A 23,717-nucleotide genomic window follows, 5' to 3' on the forward strand; every position below is an offset into this window, starting at 1 on the left:
TTACTTTTTTGCCATGCAGCCTCAGGGACTTTGAGAAAAACAAAAATTCCTGGACATCTGGAATTAGTTGCATACTTCTCAGGATTCCAGCTCCTCTGTTTCCGAATGTATAGCCAATTATACTGGATTTTCCTCTTTTCCAATGACATTTTTCCTCCCTGCAAGTAGGATGGCTGAGTGTACCTTGTTCAGGGGCCTGTAGAACTGGTCCCCTTGGTCCCATTCACTTGAAACTTGGCATGTCTTTAGTGGACAGGCAGCACTAACTCCTCTGTTATTTTGGTGACATTTGGTTGAAAAACAGCCACTCCAGCTCCCCAAGAAAGGTCCACCATAGCAAATAATGGAACCCAAGTAATTCCAGAATCCCAGAGAAACCCAAATACCATTAGATACCAGAATGTGTGCCCTTTGCAAAATTGGAATCCAAAAAATACTGTGGGTTTTTTTTCAGATGCACATCCCTAAATACAACAGCCCTGGAGCAAGCTGGGCCAAGTGGCCCTAGCAGCCCCCCAGAAACTTTATCCTTAAGTTAAAGGGCCAGTCTGCCCGATTACAGGATTTGTTTTTCTAAGCAAGAACTGTATGCATGCTGTGACATGCAGAAGTGCACAAAAGGCATAAACAGTGCAATCCTAAGCAGAGTTACTCAAGTATGCCTCTTGGAACCAATAGTCGTAGACTGGAGTAACTTTTCTTAGTATTGCACTGAAAACGTGGTACTGGACACAGAATCTCAACTTTAAAAAAAAATCTATCCCTACAGGCTTTGAACATATTTTTGAAAGCGTGTAGGCAAAGATAGCTAAAATCTCAGGGGCGGGGGGAGCAAACAAGATGTCCAGTAGTTGTGGGTGAAGCTTCATTTTCCTTATATAGCTTCTTGTTCCTCCTTAGGGCTCATAACATTAATGTAAATTATGAAAAATAGTAAAAAAAAATTAACAGAACAAGAGAAATGCATAACATACAGTCCAGAGAATTCAGCTTATTTTAGCACACATTTTAATGTTTTTAGTATTGGGTACAAACATTGCAGACAATTGGACATGAATTACTTGTACCTAAAGTGAGAATGTCCTAAAATCCTCATAAAATGTTGCTTTTAACGGGGATAATACCAAAGTATTTTATTTAATTCCATGGAGAACAGACCGTTGGACACTTACCATGAAGGGTCCTTCTCCTCTGAGGAACGGAGGACATCTTGGGTGATTCCCACCATCCAATCAGGGAGGCAGGAACTCAATTATTTCTTCCTCTTCCTGTTGGTGTGTGGGTCACCCTTCCGCTCAGTTCGGATGACTCCACGAAGCAGTAACTCAACATGTAGAACTCAACTTTAACTATTTAACTCTGAAATGCAAGAGGAAGAATGATATTTAAAAGGAAGCATAATACTTGAGGGAGAAGCAAGGAGAGACCAGCATACGAAGACCCTGGGAGGGCAAGATGTCCTCCATTCCTCAGAGGAGAAGGACCCTTCACGGTAAGTGTCCAATGGTCCGTTCTCCCTCTGAGGCGGAGGACATCTTGGGTGCTCCCAAAGCAGTCAGTTTCCCGCAGGTGGGTTATGGTCTTCATTCTGGATTACACGTTGAAGAACTCTTCTCCCAAAGGCGGCATCTGCCAAGTCATATCCGTTTAGCCTATAGTGTTTTACAAATGTGGAGACTGATGACCACGTGGTGGCCTTGGACACTTCTACCGATGCTCAGTTGTTGAACGCCGCATTGGTAGCTGTGCTCCTTATAGAGTGAGCTGTAATGCCTTCTGGCACCTCTCTGTTTGATACTCTGTATGCCTCTGCAATGCAGGATCTGATACACTGCCCTACGGCTACTGAAGACATTTTTCTCCCAACGTTAGGAGGACTGATGTTAATGAAAATGGACTCTGTCTGATGCCCTCTGTCCTGGTGATATAGGCTTTGAGGGCCCTTCTCACATCCAGACAATGCCACTCCCTCTCCTTAGGGTGTCTCAGCGATGGACAGAAGGAAGGTAGGTTAATCTCTTGACTTCTGTGAAAGGTGGAACTTGCTTTTGGAATGAAGGTAGGATCCATACACAAGATCACCTTGTCTTTATGGAATATGCATAGGTGAGGTTTCAGTGCGCTGAGTTCCGATATTCTTCTAGTGGAAGTGATAGTGACTGGGAAAATAGTTTTTAACCTCAGCCACTTCAGTGGAATTTCTTCCAGTGGCTCGAACGGTGGTTTGGTCAGAGCCTGGAGAACGATGTAATTCTCCAAGTCGGGAATCGATGAACTGTCCGTGGGTTTAGCAATGCTGCCCCTTTAACAAAGCGCTGAACATGTGGTTGGCTAGACAACTTTAGTCCCTCTGTAAGCAGTAAGATCGAGTCCAGGGCTGCAATCTGTCTCTTGATAGTGGCTAGCTTTAAGCCTGAGTCCAGGTCGTCTTGTAAGAACGTCAACACCTCACTCAGTGATGGGTGTAGAGGGTCTACCTTCTTCCTCCTATCCCACCTGGTGAAGGCCTTCCAAGTGGTGTTATATATTCTTATTGTCGAACCCTTTCTTGAGGCCAGTATCGTACTGACTACCTTTGGTTGGAAGCCTAGGCTAGTTAGGGAGCCCCTCTCACAATTTCCAGGTGGTCAGGCACAATTGCTCTGGACGGAGGCGCCAGATCGGACCCGGATGCAGCAGGTCCAGGGTCATCTGAAGTGGTAGAGGGGGTGCCTCCGCCATTTTCTGCAGTGATGAGAACCATGGATGTCTCGACCACCAGGGGGCTATCACTATGACTTGAGCTCCCTGCTCTCGTATCTTCTGCAGGAGCTTTGGAAGGATCGGTATCAGCAGGAAGGCATACAGTAATCCCTGAAGCCATTGAGAGGTGAGTGCGTCTGTGTTCTCTGAACGTGAGTGCTGAAATCTGGACATGAATCTAGGCACCTGGTGGTTCAGATGGGATGCGAACAAGTCCATCATGGGCATTCCAAAATGAGTCACTGCCTGAAAGGTTTCTCTCTTGAGGGTCCACTCCCCGGCTGAATGGTTTGTCTGCTCAGGCTGTCTGCTTGGACATTGTCCAGCCCTCTCATGTGTTCTGCCAAAATCGACTTCAGGTGGGATTCTGGCCAAACAGGATCTTGGTCACTTCCTTGAGGAGTGCTGAGGAGCAGGTCCCCCCTTGTCGACTGATGTAAGGTTTTGCTGACATGTTGGTGTGGATCAGGATGTGTCAGCCCACAATCTTGTCAGAGAATTTGATTAAGGCTAGTTTGATGGTTCTCAATTCTAGTATGTTGATCGGGAGCCGCGACTCCTCTGGAGACTATTGCCCCTGGGTCGGGATTCCTTCCAAGGATGCTCCCTATCCTGTGAGACTTGCATCCGTGAATAACTGGGTTACTGGGGGAGTCAGGAAACTCTATCCTTGCCTCAGGTTTTGGTCCTTGATCCACCACAGAAGACTTTCTTTTACCTTCCAAGGTACGTGATGAGAAATTGATAAGGACATAATAGGAGCATCAGAGCTCAAGAGTGCAGTTGCCCCCAGTAAATGGCCTCGCAGTTTGCTGTTAGTGTACCAACGAGTTTGGATAGTGCCATCAGGGGTGCTGACCTGCTCTGGAGGACAGAGCTGATTAGATTCTTGGTCTTCTGTATTTTCTCCTGAGGAAGTAAGAAACCGCACCTTTTCGTGTCAATTATCAAACCCAGGTGTTGGATAGCTTGAGTGGGCTGAAGGGAGCATTTTTCCAAGTTTATCAGGAAACCATGATGCTGCAGGTGTCCTGTAGAGCTTTTTCTCAGGAGTTGGTCCAGATGAGGATGTCGTCCAGATATGGATGAACACAGATGCCTTTCTCCTTGAGTCGGACCACTGAGTTGATGAGTACCTTGGTGAAGACCCTTGGTGCTGTGGCCAGTCCGAACAGTAAGGCACAGAACTGGTAGTGGTTGCGGTTGACGTGGAAGCACAGGTAACGGCAATGAGATGCGTTGATGGGAATATGAAGGTAAGCTTCCATCAAGTCTATTAACGTCATAAACTCTCCCGGTTGGAGGGCCTCTGATATTGAGCGGAGCGTCTCCATCCGGAATCTTCTTAACCCTTAGGAATTTGTTCACAAATTTTATATCTAATATCACTCTCCAATCTCCGTTCCTTTTTGGAACTGTAAAAAAGATAGAGTAGACTCTTTTGCCTCGCTCCTGGGGAGGGACAGGTTCTATTGCTTGAATCCTCAGTAGATGGTTGATTACCTGATGAGTAATATGGTTTCTTTGTGCATTTTTCTTGTAGGGGGGATGAGATGAATCTGTCTGGAGGATGGGTTTTGAACTCTATCGAGTAGCCTCTGGAGACAATTTCTAGGGTCCATTCGTCTGCTCTGGAGTCAATCCATGCTTGGTGGAATTGAAGCAGTCTCCTCCCTACTGGTTCCTGACAGGAGTCAGGATTTAGACGTCTTGTTCTCAAAGTCCTGTCTGTCCCCTCTGGGTTGGGAATGCCTGCTGGATTTGGTTCCAAATGGTCCACGCTTGAAGCTCTGTTTGGGGTTGTTCCAGGATGGACGTTTTGAATCCTGTCTTGGTCTAGCCATGGTATGGTAGTTTAGAAAGGACTGTGTGCCAAACGGGCGCCTGTCAGTTCTGTCTTGTCTTTTGTTTCCACTAGAATCTTGTCTAGGCAGTCCCTGAAGAGTTTGTTGCCTTGAAGGGAGTATGCTACTAGGAGGATCTTTGATCAAATGTCAGCTTGCCAGGCTCGAAGCCAAAGGTGCCTTCTAGCCACAGCAGCCAAGGCCAGGGATCGTGAGGAAAAAGATATGGCATCTAGGGTCACATCTGCCACAAAAGTGCTTGCCTTGAGAATTCTGTTTGCTCCCTCAAGCAAGCGACTATTACCGTTGGGAATTAGCTGCAGCAGTTTGCACACCCAAACAACTGATGCCCTTGACACGATGGATGCTGTGTTTGATGCCTTGATGGCCACTGCTGCAGCCTAGTGTGCCGTTCTGAGAGAAATTTTCACTTTTCTATCTAGGCTGTCCTTGACGGAACCTTGACCATCTTTGGATAGAAGGCCTGATGACTGTAGAGCTGCTACTGGCGTGTCTATCCTCATAACCTGCAATAACTCATTTGCATAAGAGGGTAAGGCATATAACTTTTTGGATGCATTAGAACACTGTTTATTGGCAGCAGGCATTTCCCATTTAGCTTTCATTTGTCTTTCAAAATATTCAGGAAATGGGAACACTTTCTCGGCTGTGTTAGCCCTGGGAAAGAACTCACGACACCCTTTGGGCCTGATCTTGCCTGCTTTAGGGTTCTGATCCTCCCTCCCCCTCTTTTCTTGCAAGTCCAAAGCTGCTAGAGACTTGGAAAGGAGGTACTGGTAACCCTCCATCTTAAATAGCCTATCAGGCTGTTCTGGAGTGGAGATAGTTTCCTCTTCCTCCTCTGACAGAAATTCGCCCTCCTCCCGGTTATCGCTGTCAGAGGATGATCCTTCTCCCCAGTGAGACCCTGCGGTGGTCTGATTACTCAGGGTGGCCTTCAGGGCAGCCTTAGCAGGCCAGGAGGTGGGCTTTCTAGGCTTTTCCCTTGAGCCTCTGTTGTCTGTCATCTGGGCTTCTTGTCGGGAATGCACAGCTCCAGAGCCAGGAGCACACTGCAGCCATGAAGGCAGGATGGCACCGGTTAGTTGCAAATCGACCATGGCCACGGCATTCGCAGGGAGGCCAGTTTCCTCTCCATCTTCCTCCATCAAAAAGAGTCCAGTAGCACCTTTTTGATTTTGCTACCACAGACTAACTTTTTGATTTTGCTACCACAGACTAACACGGCTAACTCCTCTGCATCTATCTTCCTCCATGAAGCTCACATCGGAGTCCATCTCCAATTGGTGGTCAAGCTTGCTCTCAAAGGTAGAATAAGACAGAGAAGAGAGAGGAAACAGATGTGAAGTCAGTCTAGATAAGCTAGAAGCAGAAGTAGGAGTGAAGAGAAATTGAAAGTGAAGGAAGGTTCAGCAAGCATGCTGCAGGCTTCTGCTCTCCCTGGAGGTAGGAAAGAACTGAAAGGAGGGGGTGACCCACGCACCAACAGGAAGAGGAAGAAATAATTGAGTTCCTGCCTCCCTGATTGGATGGTGGGAATCACCCAAGATGTCCTCTGCCTCAAAGGGAGAAGAGCTGTTCCTCTAGTCATATAGGTCTGTTCATACTGACTAGCATAAAGCCCAAGCCTTTCTCTTTTAAAAAAAATTACAACAGCCACTAGAACTGAGCTGTCAAGACAAACTATTTCTATTTGTTTTGACATACAAATTGAAAAGAGATAAATGTTTCTAATTTATCTTGCCATACCTTAGCAGACTGACCAACAGTCATCAAATGTCTACATATGGTGTACATATGAATTGTACCTGTAAGGAAAATATATTTCAATATACTTAAGCACATGTATGTATTTATTTATGGCGTTTGTGTGCATTTTTTCACTTAAAAGACCAAAACAGAACAATACCAAAATAGAATTCATCAGTTTAAACAAATAATCCAATTACATAAAACAAATCAGTGCTGGCCTCAGTCAAAGAGGCTTCCGAACACAGGCCCCCAGGCAGTGAGTCACAAACTAAGAGCAAAGGACAGGTGCCTTTGGGCTCCTGCCTTTGGCTTACATCCAAAGACTCACACCTCTGGCCCCATCCAGCCTTTATAAGTACCTGCAAGGAGAGAAGAAATATAGCTAAGATGTTAACTAAACTGCTGCTAGCTTGCTACCAGTTTCCTGCCTTGTCAGTATTTATTTATTTGTACAAAAGAATCAGCCAAGGATGTGCATATATGGCAAAGGGTAGGACAATCTTATTTCTTCTTATGAAACTTAAGCATAGGCTATATACTATTATTGCTTATTACTTATGCTTATTATGCATATTTTTATTTATATCCCACTTTTCTCCCTGATTGGGGACCCAAAGCAGCTTTTCACAATATTCCCCCCTCCTTCACTTAATCCCAACAACAACCTTGTGAGAGTAAGTTAGGCTGGGAGACTGTGATGGCCCAAGATCGCCTGGCAGGTTTCCACAGTTTAGCAAGAGAGTCAAATCCAGTCATCACAGGTCTCAGTCCAATATTCAAACCAGCCCCAATAATCTAACTTTCTCAATATCAATCGTTACATGTTTTTCCATTCACATTATTTGGAGTTCTGCTAATTTTCTGGGTAATTGAATAAATAAAAATATGTAGTACACCTTTAAGCCGTATGCAGAACCCTTGACATGAAATGAATATTAAATGCTTGTAGAATCACATGAAACCACATCTTTTTTTTAATTCAAGTAGTTCTGGGAGTTTATTTCTAAACTTTAAGAACTAAATTGCCTACATATGAAAAATGTTCCCACTTGCAAAAATATTTCATGCTTATTCATACCAGGTTTAAACTATCACCAAAGTATGCAGATAAGCAGTAATTTGCTTTACAGCAAAAGATCGACACAAAAGGAAAACAGAATTAGCAAAATTAAAATTATTCATAAATTTCAATCTGTTGAAATTGAGCTCACAAAAGTAAAATCTCTGCTTAAATCTGGAGAGTTTACTCAAAAACTATTTCTCAGAGCTTAGAGTAGAAATAATATTTAAAGTGCATATGGAAGTTAAAAATGAGCAACATACCATTATAGACAATCCAACACAAGTCTTCATGAGGTAGAGTCATTTGCATGATAAGTTGCAATATGGACAAGACTGTAAAACATGTCTTCAAAGACTCCCGATTCAGAAGACCCATATCACTGTTGCATACAATTCTGTACATGCAAACATTCTTTGCTTGCAACACATGGAACTAAAACAAATTGTAATAAATTAAAGTGAAGGAATGCTTCAAATCAACATGTGGAATTCACTCCTTCTTCCCTAACTGGCCTCCTTGATTTGACAGGTATTCAGTCAACAGCTCCCTCTCCTTCTCCATCTCTTAACCTTCTCTCCAGAGATGACTCATGATAATTTGCTGAAGGTCCAGTGATTTCAATACCAGGGCCCATACCAACTGTGGGAGCAGCCTCAGTTCCTCTGCCACCTTCTGACTCCTTCCAGTAAGGGTGTCAGATCACCACCACCACCCCCAAGATGTTCACCAGCAGTTCCAAAAAGTACTCCAATGAAACACCATATCAGCCACCTGCAACTGTATTTTTTTATGCAACTATTGCTCATTTATTACTTACTGATTGCAAGGGACCCAGAGACCTTTCCTCAAGCCGCAGCTGCTATTGTAGAAACTCGATTTTTTTTAACCTTCAAATGATCAGACAACTGCAATTTTTCCATGTAACAAATAACATTTAATGCCTCTCCAAGGGAAAATATGCGGGATAGAAATATATGGTTGAGCTACTGAACAGCCTTGGATCCTAATCAACGTATGACAGAATAGAAAGGAGCAAGAGTCCAGTAGCACCTATAAGACTAACAAAACTTGTGGTAGGCTATGAGCTTTTGTGAGTCACAGCTCACTTGATCAGATACAGACAGCCGGCTAACCTAAAACAACTACTCTCACACAATGATGAACTATTTAACAGTAACATAAAATGTGTTTATTGGGACTTTGATCCAACATGGCGTTTATTGAATACTTGATGAAGGCTGGTTAATACTAAAATAGTAAAATATCAAGCAAAATAACATAGTTTAAAATATATGGTGTTGATACTTACTGTAATTGCAGCTGTTTTATCTCTAAATCCATTTGGGAAAAAAATAGACTGAAACTGATGCACATCTAATTCAAGCTTATCGATGTCTATGGTACTGATTTGTTGAAGATACTGCCTATAGCACTGTACAACTGCCAGTTTATATTCCTGAAAACAAACACAATGAGTTGTGCATTCATTTTCATTTTTATAAACTATTTGCTGTAAAGCATTTATGAGAAAATAAATCAGATCTTGAACAGCCAATATATCACAAAAATAGGTTGTGTCATGATGAGATGATGATAATAGCAACAATAATAACAACATTCGATTTATATACCGCCCTTCAGAACAACTTAATGCCCGCTCAGAGTGGTTTACAAAGTATGTCACTATTATCCCCACAACAAAACACCCTGTGAGGTGGGTGGGGCTGAGAGAGCTCCAGAGAACTGTGACTAGCCCAAGGACACCCAGCTGGCTTCAAGTGGAGGAGTGGGGGAATCATTTGTTTGAAAGCTTTGGTAAACAGAGGGACGTAGCAATTTAGCAGTTCTCTATCTTTCTGTATCAGAATAAAATGCTTTACTTTTACACATTGAGATCACTGCTTCTAGCCTGCAACCACTTCCTGATCAAATGGAAACCTAATACATAGCAATGTTTTTAAAAGGAAGCAACAACCATGTACATTGAAACTGCAAATGGTGTTTAGACACCTGTACTAGATAAAGTTCGAGAGTTGTGAACTACATGGAGTTTTAAAGAAACAAAAACAGGCCCTAGCTATGACTGTATAAAGTTTGTGTAACTCAAAAAGAAGGGTTCATTGGCACAAAAATTTCTTGCAATAATTATCTCTTGCTTGACTATTTATTTATTTATTTATTTATTTATTTATTTATTTGTTTGTTTGTTTGTTTGTTTGTTTGTTTGTAGTCCACCTTTCTCACTGACACTCAAGGCGGGTTACATAGTGTGAGATTAGTACAATCAGTATCAAAGACATTTCCATACAGTGTCAAGGACATTTCCATAGACAATGCCATAGGATAAATAAATACAGTTTACAAAGACATAGCATTAGCAAGGATCCAATACAGAGTTGAAGAATTGCTGAAATAGAATATAATCAATTCTAGGACTGACATTAGACAACATGAAGCACAGGTAGAATATAGGTGTACAAATTTAAAGCAACAGATAATATGTAAGGCAACATAGTGGTGAAGTCTATGGTCCTTAACTCATTAGTGAAGCATCTGAGACCCCCTCCCTACAATACCGCCCTCCTTTCTGATTAAAAAGACTTTTTAAATAATTCAGTTTTGCATCGTTTGCGAAAAGCCTGGAGAGTAGGGGCTCACCTGACCTCCTCAGGCAGGTCATTCCACAGGGTAGGTGCCACCACAGAAAAAGCCCCTGTACAGGCTGCTGTTGATTTTGCCCGTGTGCAGGCTGGCACCTGCAAGAGACCCTGTTCAGATGAGTGAAGCTGCCGCGGAGGGACGTAGGGAGGGAGGCAGTCCCGTAGGTATGCCAGACCAAGGCCGTGAAGAGCTTTGTATGTAATAACCAATACCTTGAATTGAGCAAGGTAACTGATAGATAGCCAATAGAGTGACTGTAGGATGGGAGTAATGTTCATGCTCTTGCTAGCTCCTGTTAACAGTCGAGCCACAGCATTTTGCACTAATTGGAGCCTCCTAGTTAACTTAGATGGGAAACCAATGTATACGGCATTACATAGTCAAGTTGTGATGTTATTATAGCATGGATCCAGGCGGCTCCTTAGGGTAAGGTCAGTCGTGTCAAGGGTAAGAAGCCATCTTCCTGGCTAGAGTGAGACTGTAGTAAGCATTTTTTGTGGCTGCCTTAACTTGTTTTTCTAATAGTAGTGCTGGATCCAGTATAACCCCTAGGCTCTTAACCAAGTCTGCAAGGGTCAGACAAATTCCATCAGAAGTGGGGAGTACAATGTCTTTCAAGATCTCTGCCTTCCCAACATGCATCACTACAGTCTTGTCTCAATTCAATTTCAATTTGTTATTTTTCAGCCATTTCACCACAGCTGTCAGGCAGCAATCTAAGATTTCTACTGCATCCTGTGGGGATCTGGATAGCAAGATACAGAGTTGGGTGTCATCTGCATATTGATGACATCCCACTCCATAGCTGCAAAAGAGTTCTCCTAAAGGTTTTACATAGAGGTTGAATAACATGAGAGGTAAGATTGCGCCCTGTGGAAGCCCACAAGATAGTTCCCTTTATAGAGATAGCTGATCTCTGATGGCAACCCTTCAGGTCCGTTCCATGAGAAACAATTTAAACCAATTCAAAGCACATCCTTTGATACCCACTTCTGTTTCTAAACACCTCAAAAGGATGGCATGGGGCAAATCCACACACCCTTGGCACGTCCCAGCGTTGCACTAAATGTTCGCTAAACACCCAGAAGTATAGCGTCTTTTTAGCACGATTTTAGAAATCGCAATAGAAAGATGCTACACTTCCGGGTGTTTAGCAAACATTTAGTGCAACGCCAGGACACTCTGAGGGCATGTGGATTTGCCCATGGTCTACTGTGTCAAAGGCTGTAGATAGATTCAGGAGGAGCAATAACGAGGCATGGCCTTTGTCTATAATCAGATAGAGATCATCCATTAATGCTACTAATGCTGTCTCTGTCCCATGCCCTGGTCTGAATCCAGACTAGAAAGGGTCTAGAGTGCTAGAGTTTTCCAAAAAGATCTCGAGTTGGTCAGTTATTGCTCTCTCAATCATTTTGCTCATAAAGGGCAGATTAAGAGACTGGGTGATAATTGGCCACATCAGTTTTGTCTACAATGGTTTTTGAATTAGTGGGCGGATAACTGCCTGTTTGAGTGGCCAGAAGACTACCATTCTGTTGCTGATCAGGAGTTTTATGTCAGCTACTAAACCAGCAACATTATCACTAACTTCTCAAAGCAAGATTTCCTTAGTAAATCCTTAGTAACCTTGACTAGTGGAATAAGACTACATAATGCAAATTCAAGCAATGACTATACATACAACTTTATCCTCTTTTCTCCAATAGACTTTTTGTAAGGATATGAGAGTTCATCTTCTGATACTTAAGCCATATTTATCATCTTGAGCCATAAGTGATTATATTTCCTTTTCCAGTTTGTTTCATATGTACTTTTCTTACTACTGATGCATATAATAGTAGGCAGGAAGAAATGAAAGTTAAGGCTGTCCAAGGCCCTTGAACAGAAAGTGCCCATTAGCTAGGAGAAGAAAGGAGCTATGCAGGCTGAGAATGCAAAGCAACATGATGAAAATAATAGAACTTATGTCACAGCATAATGTTACTCCTTAGGGTAAAGAAATTGACTAGAAGAAAGCAAGCTAGTCAGGATGAAAGAGGGCTATCACACACACTACACCTGTCATCTTTGACCTAGCACCATTATATTAAGATCTATTTATCTGAACTATTTATTAGCCACTTCTCTTTCTAGAATGTCCGCTGGTGGTAGTGGCTGCTTCCTAAGGCTTGCAATACTCTGTACAGTGCTAAGCGTCCTATACATGCTGACTAGATCTCAGAAAACAGTTAAATATCACATAAATACAAAAATAGCAGCAAGTAACAATTACACAATTAAATTGGGAAGAGCATTTAATCTGAGGCTTGCAGGCAAGGAGAACTCACTCAATGGAGGCAGAATGGATGCTAAATCAAAAAGAGTCCAGTAGCACCTTTAAGACTAACCAACTTTATTGTAGCATAAGCTTTCAAGAACCACAGTTCTCTTCGTCAGATGCATGGAGGACAAGAAGAAACTGGTCAGATATATAGGGAGAGGGGAGGGAGAAGTAGATGCAAACAGTAGCTTCTGATATGGCGATCAGTTTACTTCTGTCAAGGAAGTCCGTTATTTCTGATAATGAGATAACCATTCATAGTCTCTACTCAATCCCAGCTTGACAGAGTCAAATTTACATATGAATTCCAATTTAGCACCTTCCCGTTGGATTTTGTTTTTGAAAGGTTTTCTGTTGAACTACAGTGACTTTTAAGTCCTTGATGGAATGTCCTGGTAGATTGAAGAGGTCTTCCACCCAGGGCTTCTGAGAGAGAGGCATCATTTTCCAGGATGGGTTGTAGATCACTGATGATACGTTGGATGGTTTTGAGCTGGGAACTATAGGTGACAACCAGTGGTGTTCTGTTGTTAGTTCCTTTAGGTTTGTCCTGGAGCAGGCTGTTTCTGGGTACTAGTCTGGCCCTGTCGATTTGTTTCCTCACTTCATTTGGTGGGTACTGTAGTCCCAAAAACGCTTGTTGTAAATCTCTTAAATGGGAGTCCCGATCAAGAGCATTGGAGCAGATACGGTTGTAACGTAAGGCTTGGCTGTAGACAATTGACCGAGTGGTATGTTTAGGGTGGTAGCTGGAGGCATGTAGATATGAGTATCAGTCTGTGGGTTTCCGGTATAAAGTGGTAGTTATCCGTCCATTATGTAGTTGTACAGTGGTGTCCAGGAAGTGTACCTGTTGTGTAGAGTGGTCCAGGCTCAGGTTGACAGTAGGGTGAAAGTTGTTGAAGTCCTGATGAAATCTCTCAAGGGCTTCCTTCCCATGGACCCATGATGGAAGACCTCTCCTTGCCTACAGACAGCCCCCCAACCTTAAACGACTTCTCACTTACAATCATGAATCGGCTAGCAGAGTCACTAGCACAGGTACCAGACCCTGCAACAAACCCAGATCCCAGCTCTGCCCTTATATCTACCCAGGAAATACAATTACAGGACCCAATGGCGTCAACTACACTGTCTCTGGCTCTTACAACTGCTCATCCTCCAATGTGATATATGCCCTCATGTGCCAACAATGTCCATCTGCTCTGTACATTGGACAAACCAGCCAACCTCTATGCAAAAGAATGGACACAAATCTGACATTAAAAATGACAACATCCAGAAACCAGTGGGAGAACACTTCAATCTACCAGGACATTCCATCAAGGACTTATAGGTCACTGTAGTTCAACAGAAACCTTTATTTATTTATATTTTTATATTTCATTTATATACCACCCATCCCCAGGGGCTCTGGGCAGTGAACAGTTTAAAATCAATAAAAACAAGAAAACAACAATACTAAAATCAATATACAAAACAATAATGAAATAAATTAACCAAGTCCAATGGTGGGGAGAACTCCCCCCCCCAAAGGTGGGAGGCTGACATGGCACCGCCCCCTTCAACAACCGAACGCCTGGCGGAACAGCTTTGTCTTACAGGCCCAGTGGAACGATAATATGTCCCGCTGGGCCCAGGTCTCCATTGACAGAGCGTTTGTTGGTAGTTGCAGCAGCAATGAGATATGATAATAATAATAATAAGTTTGCAGAGTAGCAGAGTTTGATAATAGCACAGCGGAAATAAGTAGACAAACTTCTGTGATTCTAGCTCTATAAAAATACTTTACTACATAATAGGGTAAAAAGGGTACATTTGATAGGAAAAACAACAAACAGTTTCTGACTACATCTTGATAGTCTCAACTAGGTACTAGAGAGAGAAAAGCTTAGACTGCATGGTCTAGTGAGGTAGTAGAAGTATTGTAGCAGACTGAACAAAGAGCAATAAAACCTTAGTATATGTTGCTAGCTAACTGCCCCCCAATAAACTGGCTCATCCAATAGACAATCCTGGATTCCCTCATTAAGACTAAAGACTCCCACTTTCTCTGGCAGGAACTTCTCTCGAGGCCTAAGTGGTCCTATGCTAACTAGCTATCTGACTAAACAAACAGAACAGCAATTTAACTCTTTCATGACTGAGCGTAGGACACTTGCACAGATTCCAACAACCCCTTCTCAAGTTCTGAAGCTCAGGTCATGAAGGTTCTTCTTCTTGTGTAGCTGTTCCAGCTTCTCCTTCTTAGGTGGTTTGATGAGGGTACCTGCAAAATATAAACATTGGTTTAGTTTGTCTATGCCAAAGTCTTTGAGTAGATGGAGGATGAATTCCAGCTCATTGCAGGCTTGTGCTTCAGTGGTAGGCTTGGTCACTAGATGTTGCCTTTGGCTTGTCCAGCTGCTTTGGTTGTTTTCAAGTTGCTTTCCCTCAGTGAGGTTGAGATAAGCTTGTTCCATTGATATGTCTTTTCTTGTGGCATTCTGCATTCCTAGAGACTGTAGAAAGTTGAAGATTTCATCTATCTGGCTTAGGAGAACATTTTTATCTGTTAGTTTATTAATTTGTAATCCAAGACATTCACTCAGTTTTGTGAGAGATATTAAGTCCATGTCCCTACTCAAGTATTTAGAAATTTCCTTTGCATCCTTTCTGTTTGCACAACACAAAATTAAATTCTCATCCAAGATTAGCAGGTATTGAAACTGTCCATTTTTTAATTTTGCAAACTGGCTTGGCTCTGCCCTTCCTGATTGGAAGTATATCCTTCTTAACAGCATAGTCAGTTTCTCTTTGGAAAATCCTGCTTTGATTTTAAAGTATTCAACATGCATTTCCTTGAAGTTTGCTACACTGAGCATAGCTCTCATTGCAATTTGCTTAGAGATGGGTATTTTAGCAGCTTCAAAGTTAGGTTGCTCATTTGCACATAGCTTTAAGTTTGGTGCCTGGGTTAATTGTTGAGACTGACTCACATTAGTTTCCTCTGACTCACCCATTCCTGCCCCTTCTGAACCCTGGTTTTCTGCATCCCTTTCTGGCAGGGGAACTGCTTGCTTTTCTCCCTGCAGGCTGGCAACCCAGTCAGCAGATAGGGGTCTTGCCAGATCAGTAAAAGAGAATTCCTCAGCTCTGTGGCTGAGAGAGCCGTCCCTTTGATATGCATATTCACAGGCATCACTTTTCACCTCGCTTTGCTGTTCCATCACAGAATCAGCACTTCTTAAGTAAAAGCTCTTGCCAATTGTTAAAGCCTTAATTTCAGCTTTCGATTCAGAAATATGAATGCTACAATTATCTTTATCCATTGTTATTTTGTGCCCATCATCAAGAAGTTTACCAGCTGACAGAATATTTTGATTTATTTGTGGAGAATAAACACAATCTTTTAGAATTAACTTCACAGCATCTCCTTTTGAATCAACAACTTTCAGCTTAAGATCTCCAGATCCTTTGATCTCTATAGGATCCCCATTGGCTAGGAAAAGATTCTTTCTGCTTTCTCCATTGAAACTTAGGAAAGAGTTTAAATTTGAGCAAATATGTTCACAGCTGCCACTATCTAAAAGGAATAAATCTTTCATGTTAAAATCACTGTCTGATATCTTACAAGTAAAGCCTTTTGGTGTGCTTCTGTTATCATGAGGATTGGAATGTCCCCTTCTGCTTTGATATTCAAAACAACCTCGTGGTCTTTCCCTTTGTCTACAGTATTGGGTCAAATGACCAGCCTTTTGGCAGATGCTGCATTTGATCTCTCTGGGTCTTTCAGTTACCTTTAATACACTCATTTTGATTTCTGACTGCTCAAGAGATCTTTTTATGGAGTCGTCCCTTAAAAAATTCAAAGTACAATTAGTCTATTTTGTCTTGCGATTCCAAGACAGATTGTACACTTGAATATGATTTAGGAAGACTGTTTAAGATTACAGCATTAATTTCAGAATTGCTGATTTCTGTTCCAGACGTTTGAATCTGCCCAACGATCTGGATGCTTTCCTTTAAGTGGGCCTGAATATCATCATGCTCAGAAAGCCTCATGCTATAAAGTCTCATTCTTAAGAGTTGGATTCTCTTGTCAGAATTCTGGGAATATTTTTGCTCAATCTGATTCCACAACTGTTTGACCGTGCTGGCACTTATTATTAAAGGGGATTCATCATCTCCAACTGCACTCAGAATAATAATTCTGGCTTGAGAATCTAGTTTCATGAACTTTTGCCTCTCAGCCTGATTTTCAGGTGGGTCCTCTGAGATTACGTGTTTCTCATCATTAACATCTAGGGCATGTAAAATTCTTGTCTTCCATACTAAAAACTTATGGTCATTCAGTTTAGGGATGTGCATAAAGGAAGAGATTGGATTTCTCTCACCCACAGCTCCTCGGTTTCCATTCACTGCCTCTGCTTTCTACAGGCTGTTTGAATTTCTTTGATGTGCTGATTTGCTTCATTTCTTCTTTCCTCCTGGCATAAGCTTTCTTTCGGCTCTTCTGGTTGTCTCCTCAGGGGTAGCTCAAATCAGAAAAGGTCCTCTAGTTTGCAAGTCCAGGGAAAAATCTTGGAAAAAGTTTCTTCTTAAAAATATCTTGCTTTTTCAAGCTGAGAACTCACAGAGTCATGCCTCTTAAACATCTGGCGCCATAACCTTGTTGGTGGTTGCAGCAGCAAGATATGATAATAATAATAATAATAATGTTTGCAGAGTAGCAGGGTTTGATAATAGCACAGCGGAAATAAGTAGACAGACTTCTGTGATTCTAGCTCTATAAAAATACTTTACTACATAATAGGGTAAAAAGGGTACATTTGATAGGAAAAACAACAAACAGTTTCTGACTACATCTTGATAGTCTCAACTAGGTACTAGAGAGAGAAAAGCTTAGACTGCATGGTCTAGTGAAGTAGTAGAAGTATTGTAGCAGACTGAGCAAAGAGCAATAAAACCTTAGTATATGTTGCTAGCTAATTGCCCCCCAATAAACTGGCTCATCCAATAGACAATCCTGGATTCCCTCATTAAGACTAAAGACTCCCACTTTCTCTGGCGGGAACTTCTCTCGAGGCCTAAGTGGTCCTATGCTAACTAGCTATCTGACTAAACAAACAGAACAACAATTTAACTCTTTCACAACTGTGCGTAGGACACTTGCACAGATTCCAACAGCGTTCCCCCAGGCTGGGGCCAGGACTGAAAAGGCCCTGGCCCTGGTTGAAGCGAGGCAGGCATCCTTAGGGCTGGGGACCACCAATAAACATTTATCCGCTGATCGAAGTGGTCTCCGGGGAACATACAGGGAGAGGCAGTCCCGAAGATATGCCGGTCCCAACCCGCTCAGGGCTTTAAAGGTAAGAACCAATAGGTTGTTGTGGGTTTTCCGGGATGTATTGCCGTGGTCTTGGCATTGTAGTTCCTGACGTTTCGCCAGCAGCTGTGGCTGGCATCTTCAGAGGTGTAGCACCAAAAAACAGAGATCTCTCAGTGTCACAGTGTGGAAAAGATGTTGGCAGGTCATTTATATCTACTCAGGAGGGGTGGGGTTGAGCTGAGTCATCCTGAGTCATTCCCTCGATTTCTTTCTCCATTGTGAATTGTATGTTCAGGTGGATGTTGTTGAGATGATTCAAAAACCCCATCAATTCTTCCTCCCCATGGCTCCAAATGATAAATGTATCATCCACAAACCGAAACCATACACTAGGTTTGTGGGGTGCTGATTCTAGAGCTGTTTTTTCAAAATGTTCCATGTAGAAGTTTGCTATAACTGGGCTGAGAGGGCTCCCATGACCACCCCATCCATCTGTTCATAGAATTCATTATCCCATTGGAAGTAACTGGTTGTCAGACAATGATGATGGGAGGGAAAACTCCCATTCCTGGATACCTTGGTCATCCGCAAAGCAAACTTTCAGTTAGGTCACAAGGTCTACAGGAAACCAACTCACACTGATCGGTACTTACACAAAAACTCCAATCACCACCCCCGACAGAAAAGAGGCATAATGAAAACATTAGTGGATTGTGCAAGACGGATATGTGAGCCGCACTTTCTCAATGAGGAAATTAATCATCTAAACCACACACTTCAGGCAAATGGCTACTCCAGAAATGAAATCAGAAGAGCAATCAAACCCAGGATGAATCAAACAACCAAGGAAAAACAATCTCCTACAGGAAAAGTGTTTTTGCCATATATCAAAGGAATTACTGATCAGATGGGAAAGTTTATGAAAAAGCATAACCTTCAAGCAGTATTCAGACCCACCCGAAAAATACAACAGATGCTACGATCAGCAAAAGACACTAGAGACCCCCTCACCTCTGCAGGAGTATACCGTATACCCTCCAGCTGTGGACAAGTGTACATCGGGACCACAAAGCGTAGCATCCAGACAAGAATAAAAGAACATGAAAGACACTGCAGACTTGGACAACCTGAAAAATCAGCAGTGGCTGAACATAGCCTAACTCAAACAGGGCACAGTATCTTATTCCAGGACAACAAAATACTGGACAACACTTCCAACTACTTTGTCAGACTGCACAGAGAAGCCATTGAAATTCATAAGCATAAGCAAAACTTCAACAGGAAAGAAGAAACCTTAAGAATGAACAGAGCATGGTTTCCAGTTCTGAAAAACACTAGGCTAACAAAACACTCTACACCCGACAGTAGCCCTGCAGAGAAGATTAGCACATCAAGTACCAATCCATATGCAAAAGAACCTCCTCAGGATACAGTTAAGCCTCCCGCCATTAGCATTCCACACCCTGGGAAACTCTTACAGGATGACTCAGCTCAACCCCACCCCTCCTGAGTAGATATAAATGACCTGCCAACATCTTTTCCACACTGTGACACTGAGAGATCTCTGTCTTTTGGTGCTACACCTCTGAAGATGCCAGCCACAGCTGCTGGCGAAACGTCAGGAACTACAATGCCAAGACCACGGCAATACAGCCCGGAAAACCCACAACAACCATTGTTCTCCGGCCGTGAAAGCCTTCGACAATACATAAGAACCAATACCTTGAACCTGATTCGGAATTCAACCGGAAGCCAGTGCAGCTGGCGCAGGACAGGTGTAATATGTGACTGGTAAGATATACCAGTCAGGACCCACGCCGCCGCATTCTGGACCAGTTGTAGTTTCCGGATCAGGCCCAGAGGTAGCCCAGCGTAGAGTGAGTTACAGTAATCTAGCCTGGAGGTGACCGTTGCATGGATCACTGTAGTCAGGTCCTGGGGCGTCAGGTAGGGGGCAAGTTGCCTGATCTGACGAAGATGGAAAAATGCAGACTTGGCAACTGCCGTGACCTGGGCCTCCATCGATAGGGAGAATTAAAATTACAATAAATACAATGTAAATATTTAAAAACATAGAGCAGCACAAAAATAGTTTGACTATTCCAACATCCAACCGTCACTGAAAAATACTAGAAAGAAGGTTTTAGGGGGTGGATGCTCTGATAGGGAGGGCCCCGTTCGATTCAATTCGGCTGGTAGGGGCCCTTCCCAGCATCAACTATATGCCTGGCGGAACAGCTCTGTCTTACAGGGCCAGTGGAAGGTTACCAGATCCTGATGGGTCCTGGTCTCATTAGACAGAGTGTTCCACCAGGTTGGAGCCAGGACAGAAAAGGCCCTGGCTCTAGTTGACGCTAGGTGGGCCTCTCTGGGGCCAGGGACCATTAATAGCTGGATTTTTTCCGAAGTGTCCTCTGGGGTACATATGGGAAGAGGCGGTCCCAAAGATATGCAGGTCCCAGTCCGCATAGGGCTTTAGAGGTTAAAACCAAAACCTTGAATCTGATTCGGTACTCCACAGGTAAGTGTCACCTTGTACATGGGCAGAATCAACAGCTGCCTGTACACATGCATTCTCTGTGGTGGCCCTCACTTTATGGAACAACCTTTATGGACCAGCCTACCTAAAGAGGTTGGGAAAGCTCCCACTCTCCTGACTTCAGATTGCTTTTAATCAAAATGTGATAACTTCCAGAAGAGCAGACATTTTACTTATTTGCAACAAAGTATTATTGATATCTTAGACTAACAGAAGTATTGTGTCATAAAAATTGGGGATATACTAAATTATTGCATTTTTATACCATCATTTTTCTAAGTATACATGCTTACCACTCCCATTTTATCCTCACAGCTATGCTGCAAGATATAGGTTAGGATGAGAAATAGTGACTGACCAGATCTCATGCAAACCAACTCTAAACATGTTTGCTTCAAGTAGTATCAACCAATTTCAATAATGCTTACTCCTAATGTGCATAGAATTGCAGCCCCAGTAAGATTCATAAAAGAAATCAGATCCCAGAACTCACCGGTCCTATTCCAACATACTAACAACAGAGCAACAGTGCCTCTCCAGTGGACTAGAGCCCAGTTCAACAGATGCATAGTTAGCAATACCAAAAAAACTGTAAGCAATTATTCACATTTTGATTTGTGACAAAACATGAATCTCCCTAGAATGCAATATAACAGGAGTTTCTCTTACTTTTATTTCCATAAGTTGATCACCAACTTTCACAAGTTTTTCTTTGTAATACCAATCTGGAAATCGATGTTTGTACTTGTTCAAAATGTTAAACAAATTAGATGCTCTAAAAAAAAAATGTAATATTACAGACTGAATTATGATAGCAATTTTATTATATCAAACACGGGAGAAACATGTTGGGACTTTTTTTTCAAAAGCCACAGAAATCCCCAAAATTATCAATAAAATAAAATAAAAAGAGTCAGATGTCAGGCCTCCAAGTCATAAAGTGATTTTATCACAAAACATTTTAAATGAATTTAACATAAGTAGTAAAATGTATTAGATACTTTTTTACTATATTAGTTATACTTCTGAAAATCATGAAATACTGGAAATTGTCTGTGTTCTCCAGGCCTTCTATTATATTTAAATGGATTTATTGGATGCTGTGTGGAAAAATCATTGGATTGAACAATAAATAACAAAAACAGAAAAAGAAAAATGTCAGAATCAGTAAAGCTGATCAGGGAGCCACAAGGCAAGGAAGTGAATACAGAAAGCAAAACTGATACTGGTCAGTGTAAAATAGTACCAGATAACACAACCCCAAAGTAGAAAAAATAAGCAGAAGATATACAGCTACTAAAGATACTGCCTGGGAGTTACAGATGGGGAACAAAATGAAAAGTTACCAAATGTTGCATTTGTCCAGTGAGGCACTGAACACTGAATTCTACCTCTAAACAACTCTGATACTACTTTAGACAAATTTATGGAGAATATGTTCATTAATTATTATTGGCCACAATGGAAACTCCATGTTCAGAGGCAATAACCCTCTGAATACTAGGGGATATGAGAATAGAGAAAAGTTTTGGCCTTGTCTGGTTCTCCACTATGTGAAACAGGATGTTGGAGTAGATGGACTGTCAGTCTGACCTCGCTGGGCTGTTTTTATGTCCTTTTGGTTTAAATAGTTATACTTCCTTTTCTCTTACAACTTCATTCTCCTTTCCTCCATTTTATCTTTACTACATCTGTTAGGTAAGTTAGGCTGAGAGAGAAGGGCTGGTCCAGGGTCACCCAAGCTTTCAGGGAAGAGTGGGGATTCGAATCCGGATCTTCCAGGTCCTACTCTGAAACTTTAACCACTACACCACATCAACTCTTATGTTCTTTAGAGTACAGGAGGTTAAAAATTTGCATACTTCTAACAGAAAGTTACCACACAGATATTGAGAAAAGGTGCTTGATAGTTTCAATGTTTTATAGGACAAACAATCCAAGCACTCATGCAAACGTTACTACAACTGAGCTAAGTTGCGCTCATGTGAGCAGTCTACTAAAAAGACTAGTGTAATGTAGAATGAAGGTGGTCAGAGAAGATCTGATCTATTTTGCAATGAGAAAAAAGACATTTTGTGACTTTTGATGAGAGACGTTTCCCCTGGTTGAATTTTTGCCTGTGGTGCAAGTGTTCAAGGGATGGATGAGAAGGCCCAGCCAGATATATTAAGGAGACCTGGATTTTGCCCTCCCCCCTAAACAAATGGTGCAGGAATGCTGAACCCTGGAAGCTTTATCCCACTAAGACTGGTACGATGATTTGGCTGCCACTGTAAGGCAGAGCTGTGAGAATTAGGAAAGCTCAATCAGTTGAGCCCATACTGCTTGGATGCTCTGAAGTTTCAAACTGCATAAACGGTGTATATAACATAGAATGCACATAGCTCGTTTTAGGCTTCACCCAGTAGGATGCAGTAGGCTGAGATGATGACCCGACTTTTGCAGATTTTTCTTTTAATAATTATAGACAGGTGGATAGACTCCCCCCCTCTCCCTCCCCTGTTACCCTCGCCTGTGCAGCTCCTGCGCCCTGCAGCCTTCATTCTCAGCTTCTCGGTTCCGCCGCAAGAAGCTCAGGCACTCGTGCAGGTCTTTCTCGAAGCTATCGACCACCGGGTTCCCAGGGCCCACCGGCCCATAAAAAATGGCGGGCGGCGGGGGAGGCCGAGACGGGGACCTGGCTCTCCCTTTCGGAACCTCAGCCATGGCGAACGGCCCGAAAAGCGGCAAGCACACAGTTGCTAGGCAACAAGGCCGCGGGCGGAGCGAGAGCGACGAAGGAGAAGGGCGGAGCCGTGAGAGGTAGGAAAGGGGAGCTTGGGAAGCGGAGTTTCGCTTAAGTCCTTTGCGCCTGCGTCCTGGGCTCCTTTTCGCTCTTCTTCGTGGGGAGGCGGTCGAGTTGTTAGTGTGTTGCTCTACCCCGTATACGCGTCACATACTGGCTTTTTTTGTGCCTGTGCCTTTCTGCCGAGGCCAGGTCGGGCAAATTGCGTAGCAGTTGCAGTTTGGCACGCGCCCCTTTTGCTGGGCTGCTCCTGCGCCCCGGAGTCGCTCCCGCTTTTCTCTCCCCAGAGACTGGTGGCTTATTCCACTCGAATGTTTCCGGAGCACAGGATCACTGTCCTCAAACAGAGAAATTTCAAGGGGAAATTAGTGTGAGATTTCTGAAATTGAGTTCATTTACAAATTCAGAACAATGGACACCTCCCCACCCCCGCAACTGAGATTTAGGATTCTTATCTCACTACAGATTCTCCTACCTGGATACCCCAGGTGAGCCTGATCGTCTCAGATCTCAGATGCTAAGTAGGGTTGGTCTTGGTTAGTAATTGTATGGGAGACCTCCACTAAAGACCAAAGTTGCTGAGGTAGGCAATGGTAACACCACCTCTGTTAGTCTCTTGCATTGGAAACCCTGCCAGAAGTCAGCTATGACTTAATGGCACTCTCCACCACCTTCT

General features: G+C 42.8%; 1 protein-coding gene across 1 annotated transcript in view; it reads right to left on the minus strand.

The window, feature by feature from the left end:
- Positions 1-22,962, minus strand: part of CFAP54 (cilia and flagella associated protein 54) — a 311,880-nt gene extending 288,918 nt beyond the window's left edge. The window contains 5 exon segments of the mRNA XM_054987752.1: positions 6,357-6,415; positions 7,683-7,854; positions 8,732-8,878; positions 20,926-21,031; positions 22,763-22,962. Coding sequence (XP_054843727.1) covers positions 6,357-6,415; positions 7,683-7,854; positions 8,732-8,878; positions 20,926-21,031; positions 22,763-22,962 — 684 coding nt within the window.
- Between the last annotated feature and the right edge of the window lie 755 nt (positions 22,963-23,717).

The sequence above is a fragment of the Eublepharis macularius genome, chromosome 9, assembly GCF_028583425.1.
Source record: "Eublepharis macularius isolate TG4126 chromosome 9, MPM_Emac_v1.0, whole genome shotgun sequence".
Taxonomy (NCBI): domain Eukaryota; kingdom Metazoa; phylum Chordata; class Lepidosauria; order Squamata; family Eublepharidae; genus Eublepharis; species Eublepharis macularius.